This window comes from Orcinus orca, chromosome 12 (genome assembly GCF_937001465.1).
Source record: "Orcinus orca chromosome 12, mOrcOrc1.1, whole genome shotgun sequence".
NCBI lineage: Eukaryota > Metazoa > Chordata > Mammalia > Artiodactyla > Delphinidae > Orcinus > Orcinus orca.
Window position 1 is genome coordinate 88,047,959 of NC_064570.1, and position 17,658 is coordinate 88,065,616.

Consider the following 17,658-nt stretch of genomic DNA (forward strand, 5'->3'; position numbering starts at 1 on the left):
TTCAATGCAATCCCTATCAAATTACCAATGGCATTTTTCACAGAACTAGAGAAAACTATTCTACAATTTGTATGGAAAAACAAAACATCCCGAATATCTAAAGAAATCTTGAGAAAGGAAAAACGGAGCTGGAGGAATCAGGCTCCCTGACTTCAGACTATACTACAATAATCAAGACAGTAGGGTAGTGGCACAAAAACAGAAATATAGATCAATGAAACAGGACAGAAAGCCCAGAGATAAACCCAAGCACATATGGTCACCTTATCTTTGATAAAAGAGGCAAGAATACACAGTGGAGAAACAATAGCCTCTTCAATAAGTGGTGCTGGGAAAACCAGACAGCTATATGTAAAAGAGTGAAATTACAACACTTCTTAACACCATACACAAAAATAAACTAAAAATGGATTAAAGACCTAAATGTAAGGCCAGACACTATAAAACTCAGAGGAAAACATAGGCAAAACACTCTGTGACATAAATAACAAGATCCTTTTTGACCCACCTCCTAGAGTAATGGAAATAAAATCAAAAATAAACAAATGGGACGTAATGAAACTTAAAAGCTTTTGCACAGCAAAGGAAACCATAAACAAGACAAAAAGACAACCCTCAGAATGGGTGAAAATACTGGCAAATGAAGCAACTGACAAAGGATTAATCTCCAAAATACACAAGCAGCTCATGCAGGTCAATATCAAAAAAAAAACAAACAACTCAATCCAAAAATGGGCAGAAGACCTAAATAGACATTTCTCCAAAGAAGATATACAGACTGTCAACAAATACATGAAAAGATGCTCAACATCACTAATCATTAGAGAAATGCAAATCAAAACCACAATGAGGTATCACCTCACACCGGTCACAATGGCCATCATCAAAAAATCTACAAACAATAAATGCTGGAGAGGGTGTGGAGAAAAGGGAACCCTCTTGCACTGTTGGTACGAATGTAAATTGATACAGCCACTATGGAGAACAGTACAGAGATTCCTTAAAAAACTAAAAATAGTACTACCGTACGACCCAGCAATCCCACTACTGGGCATATACCCTGACAAAATCATAATTCAAAAAGAGACATGTACCACAGTGTTTACTGCAGCACTATTTACAATAGCCAGGATATGGAAGCGACCTAAATGTCCATCGACAGATGAATGGATAAAGAAGATGTGGCACATATATACAATGGAATATTACTCAGCCATAAAAAGGAACAAAATTGAGTTATTTGTAATGAGGTGGATGGATCCAGAGTCTGTCATACAGAGTGAAGTAAGTCAGAAAGAGAAAAACAAATACTATATGCTAACACATATATATGGAATCTAAAAAAAAACGGTACTGATGAACCTAGTGGCAGCACAGGAATAAATATGCAGACGTAGAGAACGGACTTGAGGACACGGTGGGGGAAGGGGAAGCTGGGTCGAAGTGAGAGAGTACCATTGACATATATACAGTACCAAACGTAAAATGGATGGCTAGTGGGCAGCCGTTGCATAGCACACAGAGATCAGCTCTATGCTTCACGATGACCTAGAGGGGTGGGATAGGGAGGGTGGGAGGGAGGCTCACGAGGGAGGGGATGTTGGGATATATGTATACATATAGCTGATTCACTTTGTTGTTCAGCAGAAATTAACACAACATTGTAAAGCAATTATACTCCAATAAGGATATTTTAAAAAATAAATAAATAACAAATTTAAAAAATAAAATGCATTGCTGGGTAATCTAAAAACCATATGCAAACACTGCATTTACATAAAAAAATACTTTATGGAGTCAAAAGCATTCAAAAAGAGGATCAGAAATCTACTTACTGTCTCTCAAAATGAAACAGTAAGTAAGCATCCTAACTTTTGTGCACCTGCAGAGCACTAAAAGTGATCTATCATTTTCTTTCCTATTTTTATAATTGTTAAAGCTTCTCTATGATTTCTGGAGACAGCTGAAATATAATGCAAGACATTCAACAACTGGTCTTTAACAACTACAGCAAACCAACCTACATCAAAAGACTAGAGAACAAGACAGCAGTTATTGTTTGCTACCTTTCGCACTGTTAAGACCAAGGTTACAAAATAACCATAATCTATAGCTTTCAATGGCCTGAGGAATACTGATAGAGCCATTTCCCTGCTATGCTTCAGTCAAGACAAGTAGTAAAAACGTATAGAGCCAGGTACAAACATCTGGGTAAGAACTATGTCATTTTTATTTTATAGCAAAAAGTTGAAGCAGTTTGTGAATAGCTGAAACTTACAGAAGGTGTCCATGTATGGTTTTCACTAAATAGTTTACAACAGAATTTCTATTTCAAAACAATTTTTTTAAAATTTTAATGTTTTCCAGTTTGCTATCATTAGAAAATATACTGGCCTTTTACCAAACCAAATATCCCAAAGGGCAAAAGGAACTTTGAAACAATCAAAATAAATCCCCTGCCTGATGGCACAATGAGATCTAAGCAATCCTATAAAGAGCTTTACAATTTTAAGTTTCCCCCACATATTCCCTTACATATCTTAAAAGCGTATAGATATATATCATATATATTAACACAAATAGTTCTATTTTAAAACCAAAATAAATAAATTGTAGCAAACAAATTTAAAATAGGAAAATTGAGAAAATATTTCTACTTACAGATTCTTAAATAAAATAGTTTACAATGAAATCGTACACAGTATTAATCAGACCTCAAAAAAATTTAAGTACTTCAATAAAGATGTTCTAAGTCTTCTATTAGCAAAAGAAATGTTCAACCAAAGAGACTTTTCATATGAAAAAAAAAACTTTTCACATCGACAGAAATTAAAAAAAAAAGACTGCAAGTAAGAATACCAGTATTTCTAAGGGGCTGTAATTTTATAACAAAGTCTAAAAGGATGATACATTTGCCAGTTCCAGGCCCAATATAACATCCCTGAAACGGTTACTGTATTTCTAGTAATAAGCACATATGTATTCAATAAACGTTCTTCCTGAATTTAGACTAAACTGTGAAACGTTGTGCATATAACCAGTGTCAAAAGTGCTTCACAATAATTAGATATATTGTACTGACACAGGAACAGTGCAAACATAAAACAAAATTTTAAAAGCTTTAAAACATTTAAGAATACAACAAAAACAATGTAAACCTATGAGATAACACAACACAATGTATATAATTCAGCGATATACCATTATTAACAAACAATTCAAAAGACTTCAGTATTAAGGAGTTGTTAAAATGAAAATATTCCTAGAAGCCAAAGTGTTGAGTCTTCAGGCAGAGAAATCGGACAAATCTGATGAATAGCAGGCCACCTAAACCAGACTTTATTATTATATCAAAATATTACGCAGAAAATATTAAAAGGAAATGAAAAATACTGAAAAACTGTAGTGCAGAAAAAGTCTAGAGTTATTGAAAAACTGAACACCACCACGTAAACCTGAACTACTCTAGGGAACGGAGAGGGGGAAAAAAGCCTAGCTTCTCCATGTGAAGCTGATTTTCCTTCGTCTAATTTTAGCTTACAGAATAGCTAATTGCTCCAAAGTTTGTTGTAATATTTTCTTTGCTTTATAAAGGAACACCTACATATTTTTTCCACATATTAATGTATCTCTGAAGTAATCTCTTATTAAGAATTTGATTAGCCCTACAGAAAGTTATTATCCTCTGAAAGCTACTGTCTTTCAGTTACTTCAACTATAGATCCTAAAGCAGTGCTGTCCAATGGAAATATAATGCAAGCCACATAAGTAATTTTAAATGTTCAAGGAGCCACTTTAAAAAAAAAGGGTAAAAACAGGTGAAATTAATTTTAATACAATATTTTATTTAACCAAAAATATCACCTCAACGTGTAATCTACATTTTTAAAACTTGATGAAATATTTTACAATCTCTTTTTCACACTGAAATCAAATGTGCATTTTAGAGCACATCTCCAATTAGGACCAGACTCATTTCATCTCCAATTAGGCCAACAGTTATAAGTGGCTAGTGGTTGCTATGCTGGACAGCAAAGGTCTACAGTTCTTTCTCTGGTTTTGAAATACAAATACAAAATACTAAAAGATCTGAAATGGGAGCACACAAAGTAGTAAATTTGAAGGGCAGGGAGCGGCACTGAAAAAGGTCAATTCAGCCATTCCCCTTGACTCCAATAGGCCTGGGATGACATCATGTCCCCATTGGCAAGGCAATCCCTATTTGCTAGAGAGAGTCCCAATCATGACCTGTTGTCATGATGTAATTATTAACAGCACCCCCTATGATTCTCAAAAAAGCATCCCATTCTAGATGACAAATTATATGGTAACCCTATCTATATCCACAATATCCTTGAAGATAATTCCACATTCCTTAGAAGAAAATTTAAATTTTAAATTCTAATTGTGATGCCTAGAAAAGGAGCTCTAAATTCAAAGAAAAGAACCCTAAATGCACTACCCTCATCTAAAAAAAAAAAATCTTTACTTTAAATTGCAGACTAAAAAAAAAAAAAAAAAAAAAGTAAGAATTACCTGTTGAACAAGGCATCTGGAAATTGGGATCATTGCTATCCAAAACAGGCAAACAGAACTGGTTACTTGCAGATCCTAGCATAGGATCCTTATCGCTGAGCATGTTCTTCAGCGAGTCCTCTAAGACATTTTGACTTGTACTAAAATCCTCACAGACTTCATTCTCCAGGTTGGATCCTAGAAATAGGGCATCATCTAAGTGTTCAGTAGGAATTAAATGATTAAATGTATCAACTATATCCATGAAGACTTCTGTGTGTCTTTCAGCCCTATAGAAAGACAAAAAAAATACCATAAGAAATAAAGCTATCAATTGATTATCACCTAAAACCAAATTATTTTAATAGTTTTGAGTCTAGAACACACTTTGGTATTTCTGAATGGTTTAAAAAAAATCCTCACTGCTTTTAGAATATACATTTGGACATGTAGTATGAATCTTTGCTACACAATGTTTCTTCATCATGCATGTAAAATTTCATTTTACCAGAGATCCTATTAAATGTTTACTTAATTCACTTTTTTAGGGGAAAAAAAAAACTATGTATATATAGTCCATTAATTTGACACATTTGAAAGAATTACATGGCTTAAACCATAAAAACCATATGTTTTTAACCATAATCTTTTCATAAATTAAGACTCAGACACTGCTTATTAATAAAAATCCATATAAAAGAGCTAAAACCAAATCATTTAAATTATTGTCCCATACCTATTAAAACTGTAAAATAGCCTTGTCTTATTTACAATGCATTTAAATTATTTAAAGAAAGACAAAAAGGTTTTTTTGTAGGAGTAAAGAGAAAAAACGGAAAGAAACTATTAACTAAACCCAACAAATCAAAACTCAAAAAACTACATACACGCAGGCACAGATGTGCACATACACACATTGTGGGGGGGAAACCCCTTTTAAGATAAAATGAGATAAATGACAAACCAATATATCAGAGACTTAAATTTATTTTAGTGAGTTATGTGCTGTTTATAAAGATATGGAGCTGATCTCCTATTTGAACTATACCTACACTCCAGGCATTGCTCAGAAAAGGTCACTTCATGCTCCGGAAGAGCCTCGATTATCAAAATCTGGTTTCAGAGAATACTGAACCAAAGTATTTTGGGTGGTGGGCAAGAGTCAACTAAATAAAATCTAGTAATATTCAGTTAGCTAGAAAATTCCACTAATTAACCCAGAACTTCTTGGATTCCAAAATTCTTAGCTCCAAATCTACCAAAATTTCCTCAAACTGTCCTTGAATTCTTTTCCCTATAAAAATGAGAGAATACGAAGTTCAAAAATATTATACAATTTACCAGGTATATATTATATGCTGCTGAACATTTTACCTACATTTTTAATTCATTTATGCCCAGTGATAATAAATAATACACTCTATTACTATCCTTGTTTTGTAGACAAAATGCATTTAAATAGTTTAAATAGTTTTTTAGTTTAAATAGTTTTTGTAGACAAAATGCATTTAAATAGTCTTCCCCAAAGTCACAAAACAGAGCCAAAGATTCAAACCCAGGTTTCAAGGCTACATAGCCCAAGGTGGTAACTCTACCCTTTCACACTGAGCTACAAAGCTAGAAATTGACTAGATTTGACTCATTAAAGGTTCTTCTTTAAAAACATTTTCCAACAAATCAGTAGTTGCCTGGGGCCTTGGATAAGAGAGGGAACTGACTGCAAAGGAACAGGAATATATTTTGCAAGATGATGAAAATGCCCTAAATCTGGATTGTGGTAGTGGTTTTATGAGTGTATATACCCACCAAAATTCACCAATCCGTTCATTTTAAATGGATGCAGTTCACTGTAACTCAATTTAAAATTTAAAGAAAAGGAAAGAAAATTTCCTCATTCTCACAAAAGTTAATCCTCTGCTAAATATAGGATTTCAGTATCTCTTCTCAAATTTTGCAACTTATTTATATTGAAATATTAATAAAGCACCGAAATAAAATGTTAACTGTTTGATTGGCTGATTAGCTTACATGCATTCTTTATAACATTTAGAGAAAACTGTGAGCTACAATGGTGATGAAAAGTCAGGAAAAGTTTTAATTCCCTGAAACTATCTGATCTCAGTACCTAAGAAAGGCTCAATTATCATATATCACCAATACTTCCACTAATAAATTTTTAGGTTCCAAAGAAATTTTAGTATAATAAATTTCTGGTAATTAAAAATAACTTACAAAAACATTACTAAATATTACATTACTAAATATTAATTACAAAATTAATCAGCTAGAACTATCAAATTTGTTTATCTGAATATGCTGGAATCCAAAGTTTACCACAAGCCGAAACAACCCGCTCTTCAGAGTTGCATCCCAGATGAAACAAAGAAAAAAAGGCAATTCCAGCTCTAGAAACAAATGGTTGACTTTCCTTATAAAAACAATATGCTGAATCTACTGACAACACACTCATTCCCATAGCAACACAAGTCTGGGAAATTCTACAAACTTCACCTGAGGTTAGTCTTTCTGTTGCACCAACTTCTGCCTGTGTACATTTAAGTGGTGGGGACATTCACAATATTCAGAAGGTACAGTTAACACGGCTCAAAATCACCTAGCTATACCGAAAACCAGCCCATTCTAAAGGGTGATCTAAATGAGCAATATATTGTTTTTTCAATGATACTATTAGTGAATCTTTTACTAAACTTTTACTAAAACGTGCCTTCAGAGCCTGTGGCATATTTTTTAATCTCGACAGCAGACAATATTTAGTCTTTAAAGATCAATTTTTTTTTAAAAAAAGTAAAGCACACTGTAAATAAGATGGGTGAACCTAATTTTCCAGTATGGGGTGGGTTTTTTTCCGCCAAAACTAGTATGACTTATATAAAGTGTGTTGCCCTGGATTAAATAAACAGATTAGCATAAAAGCGTCAAATGTTGAGAAAGACTGGTATAACAAAGTTACGTTTCTTTAATACCTTTAATTTATTCAGAAAGTGTTCACTAACCAGGTACCATTGTGGAAGACACCTTTAATATGCCAATGCAACTGGGGATCTTACAAGACAAAATATGGTATAAAGCACCCCAAACTTATGGGTCCAAAGAAAACAATTTCTACAGAACTGTTCTGTGAAATTGTTATAAATTGGTAAGACTGAATTTTCTTAAGTCGTTCCAACAGGCTCAGGAGCCAATTCCAAAGGAAGAATGCCCAAAATCACAGTATACAGCCATATCGCACGATTATCTTAAAAGTGCAGTGAATGGAAATATAAAACAGTCATTTATTTTAAAAAATCAGTTTTAGATATCAAGTGCTCAATATATCAAAAATAAAATTAAAACTCTCCATGCTAAATTGTAAAACAAATGTTAGCCAATTGTAGAAATATTAACCTTACTTTAACACGAACACACTAATCTACTAAATGCAATGTGGTATCCTGATTTGGGTCATGGAACAGAAAAAGGACAGTAGTGGAAAAACAAAACTGGTGAAATCAGAATAAAGTCTGGAGTTTAGTTAATACTAATGTTAACATCTAGTTCTGATAAAGACATTAGTATTATGTCAGATGTAACAATCAAGAAACCTAGATAAAGGGTATATGGGAATTCTACACTATGTTTGCAATTTTTCTATATATCTAAAACTACTCCAAAATAAGGTCTTAAAAAAAAAAAGAACACTAACCTAAAATACAATGTCCTGAAATACCTAGCCATGTAGACAGACAAAGATAATCGATCTAATTGAGAAATTTAAGAGATGATTCAGTGTCTCTGTTAAACAAACTGCTTGATTTAAACAAATTCCTGGCGGTCCAGTGGTTAAGACTCTGCGCTTTCACTTCTGAGGGCCCAGGTTCAATCCCTGGTTGGGGAACTAAGATCCCACAGGCCACGCAAAACAGCCAAAAAATAAGTAAATAAACAAACAAACAAATTCCTGATATTTTACTGAAATTTTACACTGAAATTTTACTTAAATGCTTCCTTACATTTGGCATTACAAATTTAATAATTAAAACAAAGGAACTCATAACCCAAAATCAAGTATGGACATATAAACAAATACAACATATAAACATCACAACAAAATATGAAAGTGTCATACTGAAGGGCTCTCAGTACCACAGAGGAAGGTAAAATCCATGAGGCCAAGAAAGGCTAAGCAGGTGACATGTGAGATTGGTCCTAAAGGTCCAGAGGCTACTCCAGGCAAAAGAACAGCAGGTGCTAATTATGAATGCCAGAGTTTGGTCCTAATGGACCATTTAGAAAGACTCAGAATACAACTAAAAATAAGTATCAGTACTAACACCCTGAATAAAATTTAATCTGAGTCCAGAAGTATTTCCCACTTGCTTCATCTGTCACTCAGAGAATTATACTGCAGCCAAATTTCATTTACACCGATAAAACCAGTGTATATTGTTTTCTAAGTGTTTCGTGTATGAATAGAATGCAAAAAGATTTAGAAAACACCAACAGGGGAAAAAAATTACACTTCTACCAAAATCCCCTTTAAATTAAGAGCAAACTAAAATTGACTACCTCAACTTCTCAAAAACATCCTGAAAGTAAAACTATGCATTTTATCATATCTTCCTTAAAAAAACTGCACAGAATAAGCCTACCAATAAGTCACTAAAGCTATCGAAGGTGCACGTGCGCGTGTGTATGAGTATGTTGGTGGGGGGACAAATATATATCAGGAGATTATAAAATCTATGAAGAATAATTAAACACTGTAATAGTGATGGGAGAAGGAGAGCATTCTATGTAAGACAGTAAATGAAGGCCTTGCTAAGAAGGGCAACATGTGAGCCAAAACCTGAAATGAGGGAGTGATCCACGCATAAATGGGGAACAGCTATTCAGGCAAAGACCTAAATGCAAAGGCACTGAGAATGGAACTGCTTGTTGCCTTCCGACCCCTACACCATAGATTAAATTAAGCTGTCAATTCATCAGGCATGCTCACTATTAGCAAATTTCTAACAGGCAGTAGTAGGAGCAGTAGGGAAAAAAAAGGTACCACTACTAAAACAATGATAATATATAAAACTTAATGTGCTCTAACTTCAGGACAGGCAACGGTCGACATGCTTTACATTAGTTCTCCATCAGAGCATCAGAGGTGATTAAGCCTCTCCAGAGGACATCTGGCTTAATTTGAAAATGGAGATATTTTTGGTCATCAAAACTGGAGGGCATGCTACTGGCATCTAGTAAACATACTACAGTGCACTAGGAAAGCCCCACCACAAAGAATTAGCCAGCCAAAAAACAGTGCTGAGGTTAAGAAACTCTGCTCTACATTTATTTATTCCTCACAACAATGCTATATTATAATCTTGATTATACAAAAATAAATAAAACTGGAATCAGAAAGGTTAAATTACTTGCTATAGTAAGTGGTGGAGCTGAAATCTGAACGCAAAAATTTTCATTCATAAGTCAATGCAGGGCTTCCCTGGTGGTGTAGTGGTTGGGAGACCGCCTGCCGATGCAGGGGACGCGGGTTCCTGCCCCGGTCCGGGAAGATCCCACATGCCGCGGAGTGGCTGGGCCCGTGAGCCATGGCCGCTGAGCCTGCGCGTCCGGAGCCTGTGCTCCGCAACGGGAGAGGCCACAACAGTGAGAGGCCCGCGTACCGCAAAAAAAAAAAAAAGTCAATGCACTTACCACTGCCCTGCATTATCTCCTCACACAGTTAAATTCACTATTTATTATGTGCCAGGCACCGTGCTAACTAAAATGTATAATGTCATTAAACTTCACAGCCACACAATTAAGCAGCTATTATTATTATTCTCAATTTATAAGAGAAAAGCTAAAGCTTAGCAAAGTTACACCCAATATTACAGAATAAATGACAGAGCTAGAACTCAAATCCGCTGACACAAAGGTCAGTTCTTCACCACCATGATATAACAATGTTAAAGATGAATAAGTTATCCTTCCAAGACAAAGTCAAGGAAAATCACTAAATGGTTAAGACATGTGGTGTAACACAATTCTAAAAAGTACAATTCTAGAAGCAATGCAACCTCATCACCTGCTCTACACACCCATTTCAAATTCTGGTCCAGTTTCATTGGTTAGAATCTACCAGCAAGACTACATAAGAAAAAACAAGGATCGTTAACTTTGTTTCTGAATTTATCAGGTAAAAAGAACACATAAGAATCCAAGATGACTGCCATACTAAGACCAAAGCAGACCTAAGAACCTAGAAAAAGAACTATCGAGTACAAGTTGAGACTGGCAAAAGCAGAATTACTTAGCTATTAGTAAGAAAATTACCTTCCAAGTTTACAACCATTCCCTATTGTCATTATGAGAGGCTCTAGCAGTTTGGATTAACCACAGAAACAGTACAAGTCATCAACACTATGGCCTAAGTGATAACAGACCAAGCTAACATGTACTGAGCATGTACTATGTGCCAGGCTCTGTGCTAACTATACTGTATGAGAATCTCATTGGTTTCTCACAACAACCCTGTGAGGTAGGTGCAATTATTACTTCTATTTTGCAGAGGAGCAAACTGAGGCCCAGACCATTGTGTAGGTCACATACCCAGGACAGATGTACCTCAAAGATACTGCAGTGTCGGTTCCAGACCACCACAACAGAGTGAATATTGCACGCAATAAAGAAAGTCACACCAATTTTTTGGTTTCCCAGCGCATATAAAAGCTATGTTTACAATGTACTGTAGTCTATTAAATATGCAACAGCATTATGTCTAAAAAAACAATGTATAAAACTTAGTTAAAAATACTTTATTGCTAAAAAATGCTAACCATCATCTGAGCCTTCAGCAAGCTGTAATCGTCTTGCTGGTGGAGGGTCCTGCCTCGATGCTGGTGGCGCTGACTGACCAGGGTGGTGGCTGCTCAAGGTTGGCGCAGCTGCGGCAATTTCTTGAAACCAGAAGACAATGAGGTCTGCTGCAATGACTGACTCTTCCTTCCACAATGTCTCTACAGCACGACACACTGTTTGATAGCATGCTACCCACCGCAGTACTTCTTTCAAAATTGGAGTCAGTCTTCTCAAACCCTGTAGCTGCTTTATCAATTAAGTTTATGCAATATCTAAATCCTTTGCTGTCATTTCAACAATCTTCACAGCATCTTCACCAGGAGTAGATTTCTTCTCAAGAAACCACTTTCTCTGCTCATCCATCAGAAGCAACTCCTCATCCATTCAAGTTTTATCATGAGATTGCAGCAGTTCAGTCCCATCTTCAGGCTCCACTCCTAATTCTGGTTCTCTTGCTACTGCCACAACTACAATTACTTCTGCCACTGAAGCTTTGAACCCTTCAAAGGACTGGAATCAACTTCTTCCAAACTCCTGTGTATCTTGATACTCTGACCTCTTCCCATGAATCACGATGTTCTTAATGGCATCTAGAATGGTGAATCCTTTCCAGAAGGTTTTCAACTAACTCTTCCCAGGTCCCTCAGAGGAATCAGTATCTATGGCAGCTATAGCCTTACAAAATGTATTTCTTAAAAAATAAGACTTGAAAGTTGAAGTGACTCCTTGATCCATGGGCTGCAGAATGGATGTTGTGTGACAACATCCTGTGACAACATGCCTGTTGTGTGCAGGCATGAAAACCATTCATCCCACTGTCCATCTCCATCAGGGCTCTTGGGTGACCAGGTGCATTGTCAGTCAGCAGTGATATTTTGAAAGGAATCTTTTTTTCTGACAGTAGGTCAACAGTGAGCTTAAAATATTCAGTAAACCATGTTGTAAAGAGATGTGCTGTCATGCAGGCTTTCTTGTTCCATTTACAGAGCACAGGCAGAGCAGATTTAGCATAATTTTTAAGGGCCCTAGGATTTTCAGAATGGTGAATGAGCACAGGCTTCAACTTGAAGTCACCAGCTGCAATAGCCCCTAACTGGAGAGCCAGCCTGTCCTTTGAAACCAGGCACTGACTTCTCCTCTCTAGCTATGAACATCCTAGATGGCATCTTCTTCCAATAGAAGGCTGTTCTGACTAAACTGAAAACCTGTTGTTTAGTGTAGCCACCCTCATGAATTATCTTAGCCAGATCTTCTGGATAACTTGCTGCAGCTTCTACATCAGCACTTGCTGCTTCACCTTGCATTTCTATGTTACGGAAATGACTTCTTTCCTTAGACCTCAGTGAACCAACCTCTGCTAATTTCAAGTTTTCTTTCTGTATCTTCCCACCTCTCTCAGCCTTCACAAGACTGAAGAGAGTTAATAAGGCCTTGCTCTGGATTAGACTTTGGGTTAAGAGAATGTTGTGGCTGGTTTGATCTTCTTTCCAGACTACTAAAACTTTCTCCGTAACAGCAGTAAGGCTGTTTCACTCCCTTCATTCATGTGTTCACCGGAATAGCACGTTTAATTTCCTTCAAGAACTTTTCATTTGCATCCACAACTTGGCTGTTTGGCACAAGAGGCCGAGCTTTTGGCCTATCTCGGCTTCCAACATGCCTTCCTCACTAAGCTTAATCATTTCTAACTTTTGATTTAAAGTGAGAGACACGGACTCTTCCTTTCACTTAGACACTTACTGGCCATTGTAGAGTTATTAATTGGCCTAATTTCAATATTGTTGCATCTCAAGGAATAGGGAGGCGCAAGGAGAGGGAGGGAGAGAGGAACAGCCAGTCAGTGGAGCAGTCAGAACACACACACATTTACAATTAAGTTCACCATCTTACAGAGTTGTGATTTGTGGTGCCCCAAAATAATGACAATAGTAACATCAACACCGATCACAAAACACCATAACAAATATAGTAATAATGCAAAAGTTTGAAATATTGTGAGAATTACCAAAATGTGACAGAGAAGACTCAAAGTGAGCAAATGCTGTTAAAAAATGGGCGGCGGCAATAGATTTGCTCCATGCTTGATTGCCACAAACCTTCAATTTGTAAAAAACGCAGTATCTGCGAAGCACAATACAAGAGGTATGCCCGTATACCCAAACTGGAATCCAGGCAGTGAGATTCCTGAGCCTGCACTTCTAAACTACTATACTTTATGCAGTCTACATTCATAACACATATCAAAATACTGGAAACAAAGTGACATGCCCACTTCCAAAATAAATTGGGAAATATGCACTTAGCCACTCCCTACATATAAAAAATAAAATGGCTGTCCTCAGTGTATATAGAACAAACATCAGTTTGGAAGTGATCGACCACAAACTTCACAATTTATTTTCAAAAACTACAATTTTAGAATGGTTTCATGTGGCCATCTCATACAAATTATGAGTGAATTAAAACTTTAGCTTTTCTGTACAATCTACTAAGCCATTCAAAATTTTCCTAATAAAGTTAGACTGTGCCAAAAGATAAAACTTCAGGATACTATTTTGAAGTTCTTGCTTAACTATTTCTCTCCATCCTCTCTCCATTATACAAACGATCATAAAAATTTTAATCCCGACCATTAAAAAATGATCGATATTAAATACACGATGCATGGCCATAATTGTCCAGTCTATACATTTGGCAATTCCTCACACAATGTGTTTTGTAACTCTTGAAATATCTTCCTCTTTTAACTCTTAATACAGTGATTTAACATCTCATGTCTGAATCTGGTTTCTCAACCTAGATTATGATGTTCCTGGAGTGTACAAACAGCACCTGGGTCTCAAATATTTTGAATCAAATCAATACTGTCAATATCATTCGCTGTGTAATCAAAGGGCAACATTAAGAGAGAAGTTTTTTTGCTGTTCTTAAAAATGCAACAGCATCAGAAATGTGTAACTACTTGCCAAGTCATTTTTTGTAGTTAAAAAATAAATTGTCTATGCTTCTGAAAAGATACTCCAGGATTCTCAGAGGGTGCTCAAAGAAGAAATGAAAGAAATAGAGCCCAAGATGTACTGTTGCAGAAAAGAAATCCAGCAACCACGTGTCCAAAAGAATTGATGAGATGTAGATGAACAAAAATATTTAGAAGTCAGCACTCCAAGAACCTTGCACTCCCTGACACTGTGTGGTGGTAAGCCACAAACCTGAAATGCTAATCAATAAACCTCATTTCTTCATTAAATATAATAAAGATCTTACCTCCAGACAAAAATTATTAAGTAAAAAAGATTTCGTGAGAAATCTGTGTAAAGAAAAAAATAATAAAAATAGCACATTTAAGAAAGCAAACTGGGCCTTCCCTAGTGGCGCAGTGGTTGAGAGTCCGCCTGCCGATGCAGGGGATACGGGTTCGTGCCCCGGTCCGGGAAGATCCCACACGCCGCAGAGCGGCTGGGCCCGCGAGCCATGGCCGCTGAGCCTGCGCATCCGGAGACTGTGCTCCACAACGGGAGAGGCCACAACAGTGAGAGGCCCACGTACCGCAAAAAAAAAAAAAAAAAAAAAGAAAGCAAAATGTATCACAAAGGCAAGCACCAAGTTACCATGTCAAGGAAGATAAACATTATCTATATTTTAGTACCCCAAAACTAACTTTTACCAAGAAGTTTTATTAGCATGCTATTATATGTCAAAAATTATCAACCTTCCCTGATTTCAATACTCAATACAATTCAAATTTTAATATTATGGTCTTAAATGATTAACATAAAGACAACTTCCTTTCCATTTTTCTATCCTGAAAGTTGCTTCGGACCAAAGCTATTTTTCATCTACATTTACACAAACCACTTCTCATAGATTTGACTTATCTGAACATGCAACAGACGAGTATATCACAGGATAAGCTAGACAGTTATCTGAGGTCTATCCCAACAGCACAGAATGCATAACTAATTCAGTGTGATCGATAAGGAAGTTCACTATCCTCCCAAAGTATGTAAAAGCAGTATAATAAATTACATTTTCAAGCTCTTCAGTAAATGGACCTACAAAACGTGCACGGAACAGGGGAAAACTTGTCCCATCACTAACTCATGTGTTATCCTTCTCACAAATCTCCCATACAGCTACCAAATAAAGCTTAAACTCTAAGGCTGTAGTTCTGCATACTTAACAACTGGCTCACTTCAGTTGAGTGTCTGTCTTTCCGCTGCTAAGGAACTGACTGAACTGTGTGTGGCTTCATCAGCGCAATGATAGCTATTAAAAGTACTTCCTTAAATTCTGTTACTATCATGGGGAAATGGAGTATATATTTTAAAATAGTGATGATGAAGATGCTGATGGAGAGAAAATTCATTATCGTAATATATGGCCAGTAAAGAGAACTGGGGAAAAATAATAATTAAGAAAGGTCTAAGTGGTAATGACGGTTAAGTAATCACTATCTGAAACAATAATCTTCACAACACAACACCTTTTATGCTCTGGAATGAAGAGACAAATTCAAAAACAAGAATGCTGCAAAGATTTCCTGGTTCTTTGACTAGTGTCTCTACCAGAGAAACATATCTACCAACATTTTCACAATCCCAAACACTTCATTCAATAATCAAAAAATGGTAGGTAATGAATGAGTAATGGAGACACAGTTTTGGAAGATCTCAAACAACCAGTTTAGAAAAGCGAAGACAAGTTAGAGCCCAAAACAGTAACTAAGTAGAACAATGTACTATCTAAGCACTCCCTAAGTAGCTGACTGTATCTCCACCCCCCCATCCCAAAATAACGTGCTAAAGTTCGTATTTGCTAAGGATCAGCTACCGATGTTTCATTTTAAATTAAGCATCTCTACATGTGATGAAGATCAAGACTAGGAAGATAGTAAGTCGTTGTTGCCACTTACATTAATGACTATTCATGATCATGTTCTGCAAACGATTCCTGAGCACCAATAAGCACACACTCAAATTACTTCAAATCACGGTCTTCGAAAAACAGCATTTAAAAACTCAAAGATGGGGAAAAAGTCATCGGACCCGGCAATACACAGCTGGGGAAAAGAAGGGGCACTAGACTGTGCGCGGTACCAACATTCCCTCCCTTTCTCCCTCCTCCCCGCCCCCCGGGTCAGGTGATCAGTTATTTAGCACCATGAACACCCACGTATCGACAAGTGGCTCATTAAATTACACGTATTATCGAAGGCCAGATTCCTGGCTTCTCATTTAACTATGCAAAAGGAGTCGACAGTTTGGGTCCTGAGCACAAAAGCGCGCGGTCGCAGGAGGGTGGGTGGAGCGCCGACTCCTCGTCCCCACCAGCGGGCACCCGGCTCGGCTTCGCGGCCAAGGCCAGAGCCGGCTGCCGGGCCGGGGCCCAAAGCTCGATGCCGAAGGGCCGGGTCGGGGCCTGCGGGCTGGGCCTCCCCGGCAGCGCCCGCCGTGCCGCCCGGCCTGCGCGCCCGCGCGGCGGCGCACTCACCCCGAGGCCCGGGCGCGGAGCCGGCGGGGAGGCCGAGGCCCCGACCCTCCGCCCGGCGGCCCCGCCACAGCGGCCCAAACGGTCCCGGGCGGCAGAGGCGGCGCGGGCGGGCCGAGGGCGGCGCGCGAGAAGCCGAGAGGCGCCTTCCCGCTGCTTCCCGCTGCGCGGGAGGAAGGCGCGGAGTGCGGCCGCGGGAGGGCGGGAGGCCGCGGAGGCGCGGGGCTGGGGTTGGGGGAGGGGAGGGCCGCCCGTCGCCCGGCCGCGGCCGCGCCGCAACTCACCAGCTCCGCCGACGAGCGCTACCACTGGCAGCGAGAGGAAGATGGTGGCCGCGCCGCCGCGGAGGAGGGGGCCGGCTACGCCGAGAGGGGGTACGCGCAGGACGCAGGCGTCGCTGCCACAGCCTCTGCTTCCTCACGGCCCGGGCGGCCACTGCGGACCACGCCGTCCCGTTTTCCGCGCCGCCCTCCTTATCCTCGTTGCAGCCGCCGCCGCCCAGGGCCCGAGGGTCGCTCGCCTTGTGGGGACCTTGCGGCGGCGCAAGACCCCGCAGCCATCGGCGTGCGGCGACGGCGCGGGGGCTGGAGCGGGGTCGCGTCACGTGACCGCACTGTTTACCGTTCCGGGGCTGCGCCGCGCCTGCGCGCTGCGAGCCTCCCGGGCTTCCGAGGGCGCGGCACCGCCCGGGCCAGGGCTAAGGCTACACACAGTTGCTTTTTCTCGGTTGTAGTAACCGCTAAAGCTTCCTGCTTAATGTGATATTGATGGGCAGATCTGCTCCCCGTTAGGTGCTTTTTACGAATTGAG

At 38.6% G+C, this 17,658-nt stretch overlaps 1 protein-coding gene across 6 annotated transcripts in view; it reads right to left on the minus strand.

Annotated features, from left to right (window-relative positions):
• Positions 1–17,429, minus strand: part of PHF3 (PHD finger protein 3) — a 103,543-nt gene extending 86,114 nt beyond the window's left edge. For 2 of the 6 annotated variants that reach the window (XM_033410628.2, XM_033410627.2), the window contains exons 1-2: positions 16,274–16,462; positions 4,537–4,805 (exon numbers count right to left, since the gene is read on the minus strand). In XM_033410628.2, coding sequence (XP_033266519.1) covers positions 4,537–4,805; positions 16,274–16,275 — 271 coding nt within the window. In that variant the 5' untranslated portion in view covers positions 16,276–16,462. Of the gene's footprint in view, positions 1–4,536; positions 4,806–16,273; positions 16,463–17,132 lie in introns of those variants that run through there. The other 4 variants (XM_004282509.4, XM_033410629.2, XM_033410631.2 and 1 more) reach the window with 4 other exon arrangements.
• Positions 17,430–17,658: the final 229 nt, after the last annotated feature.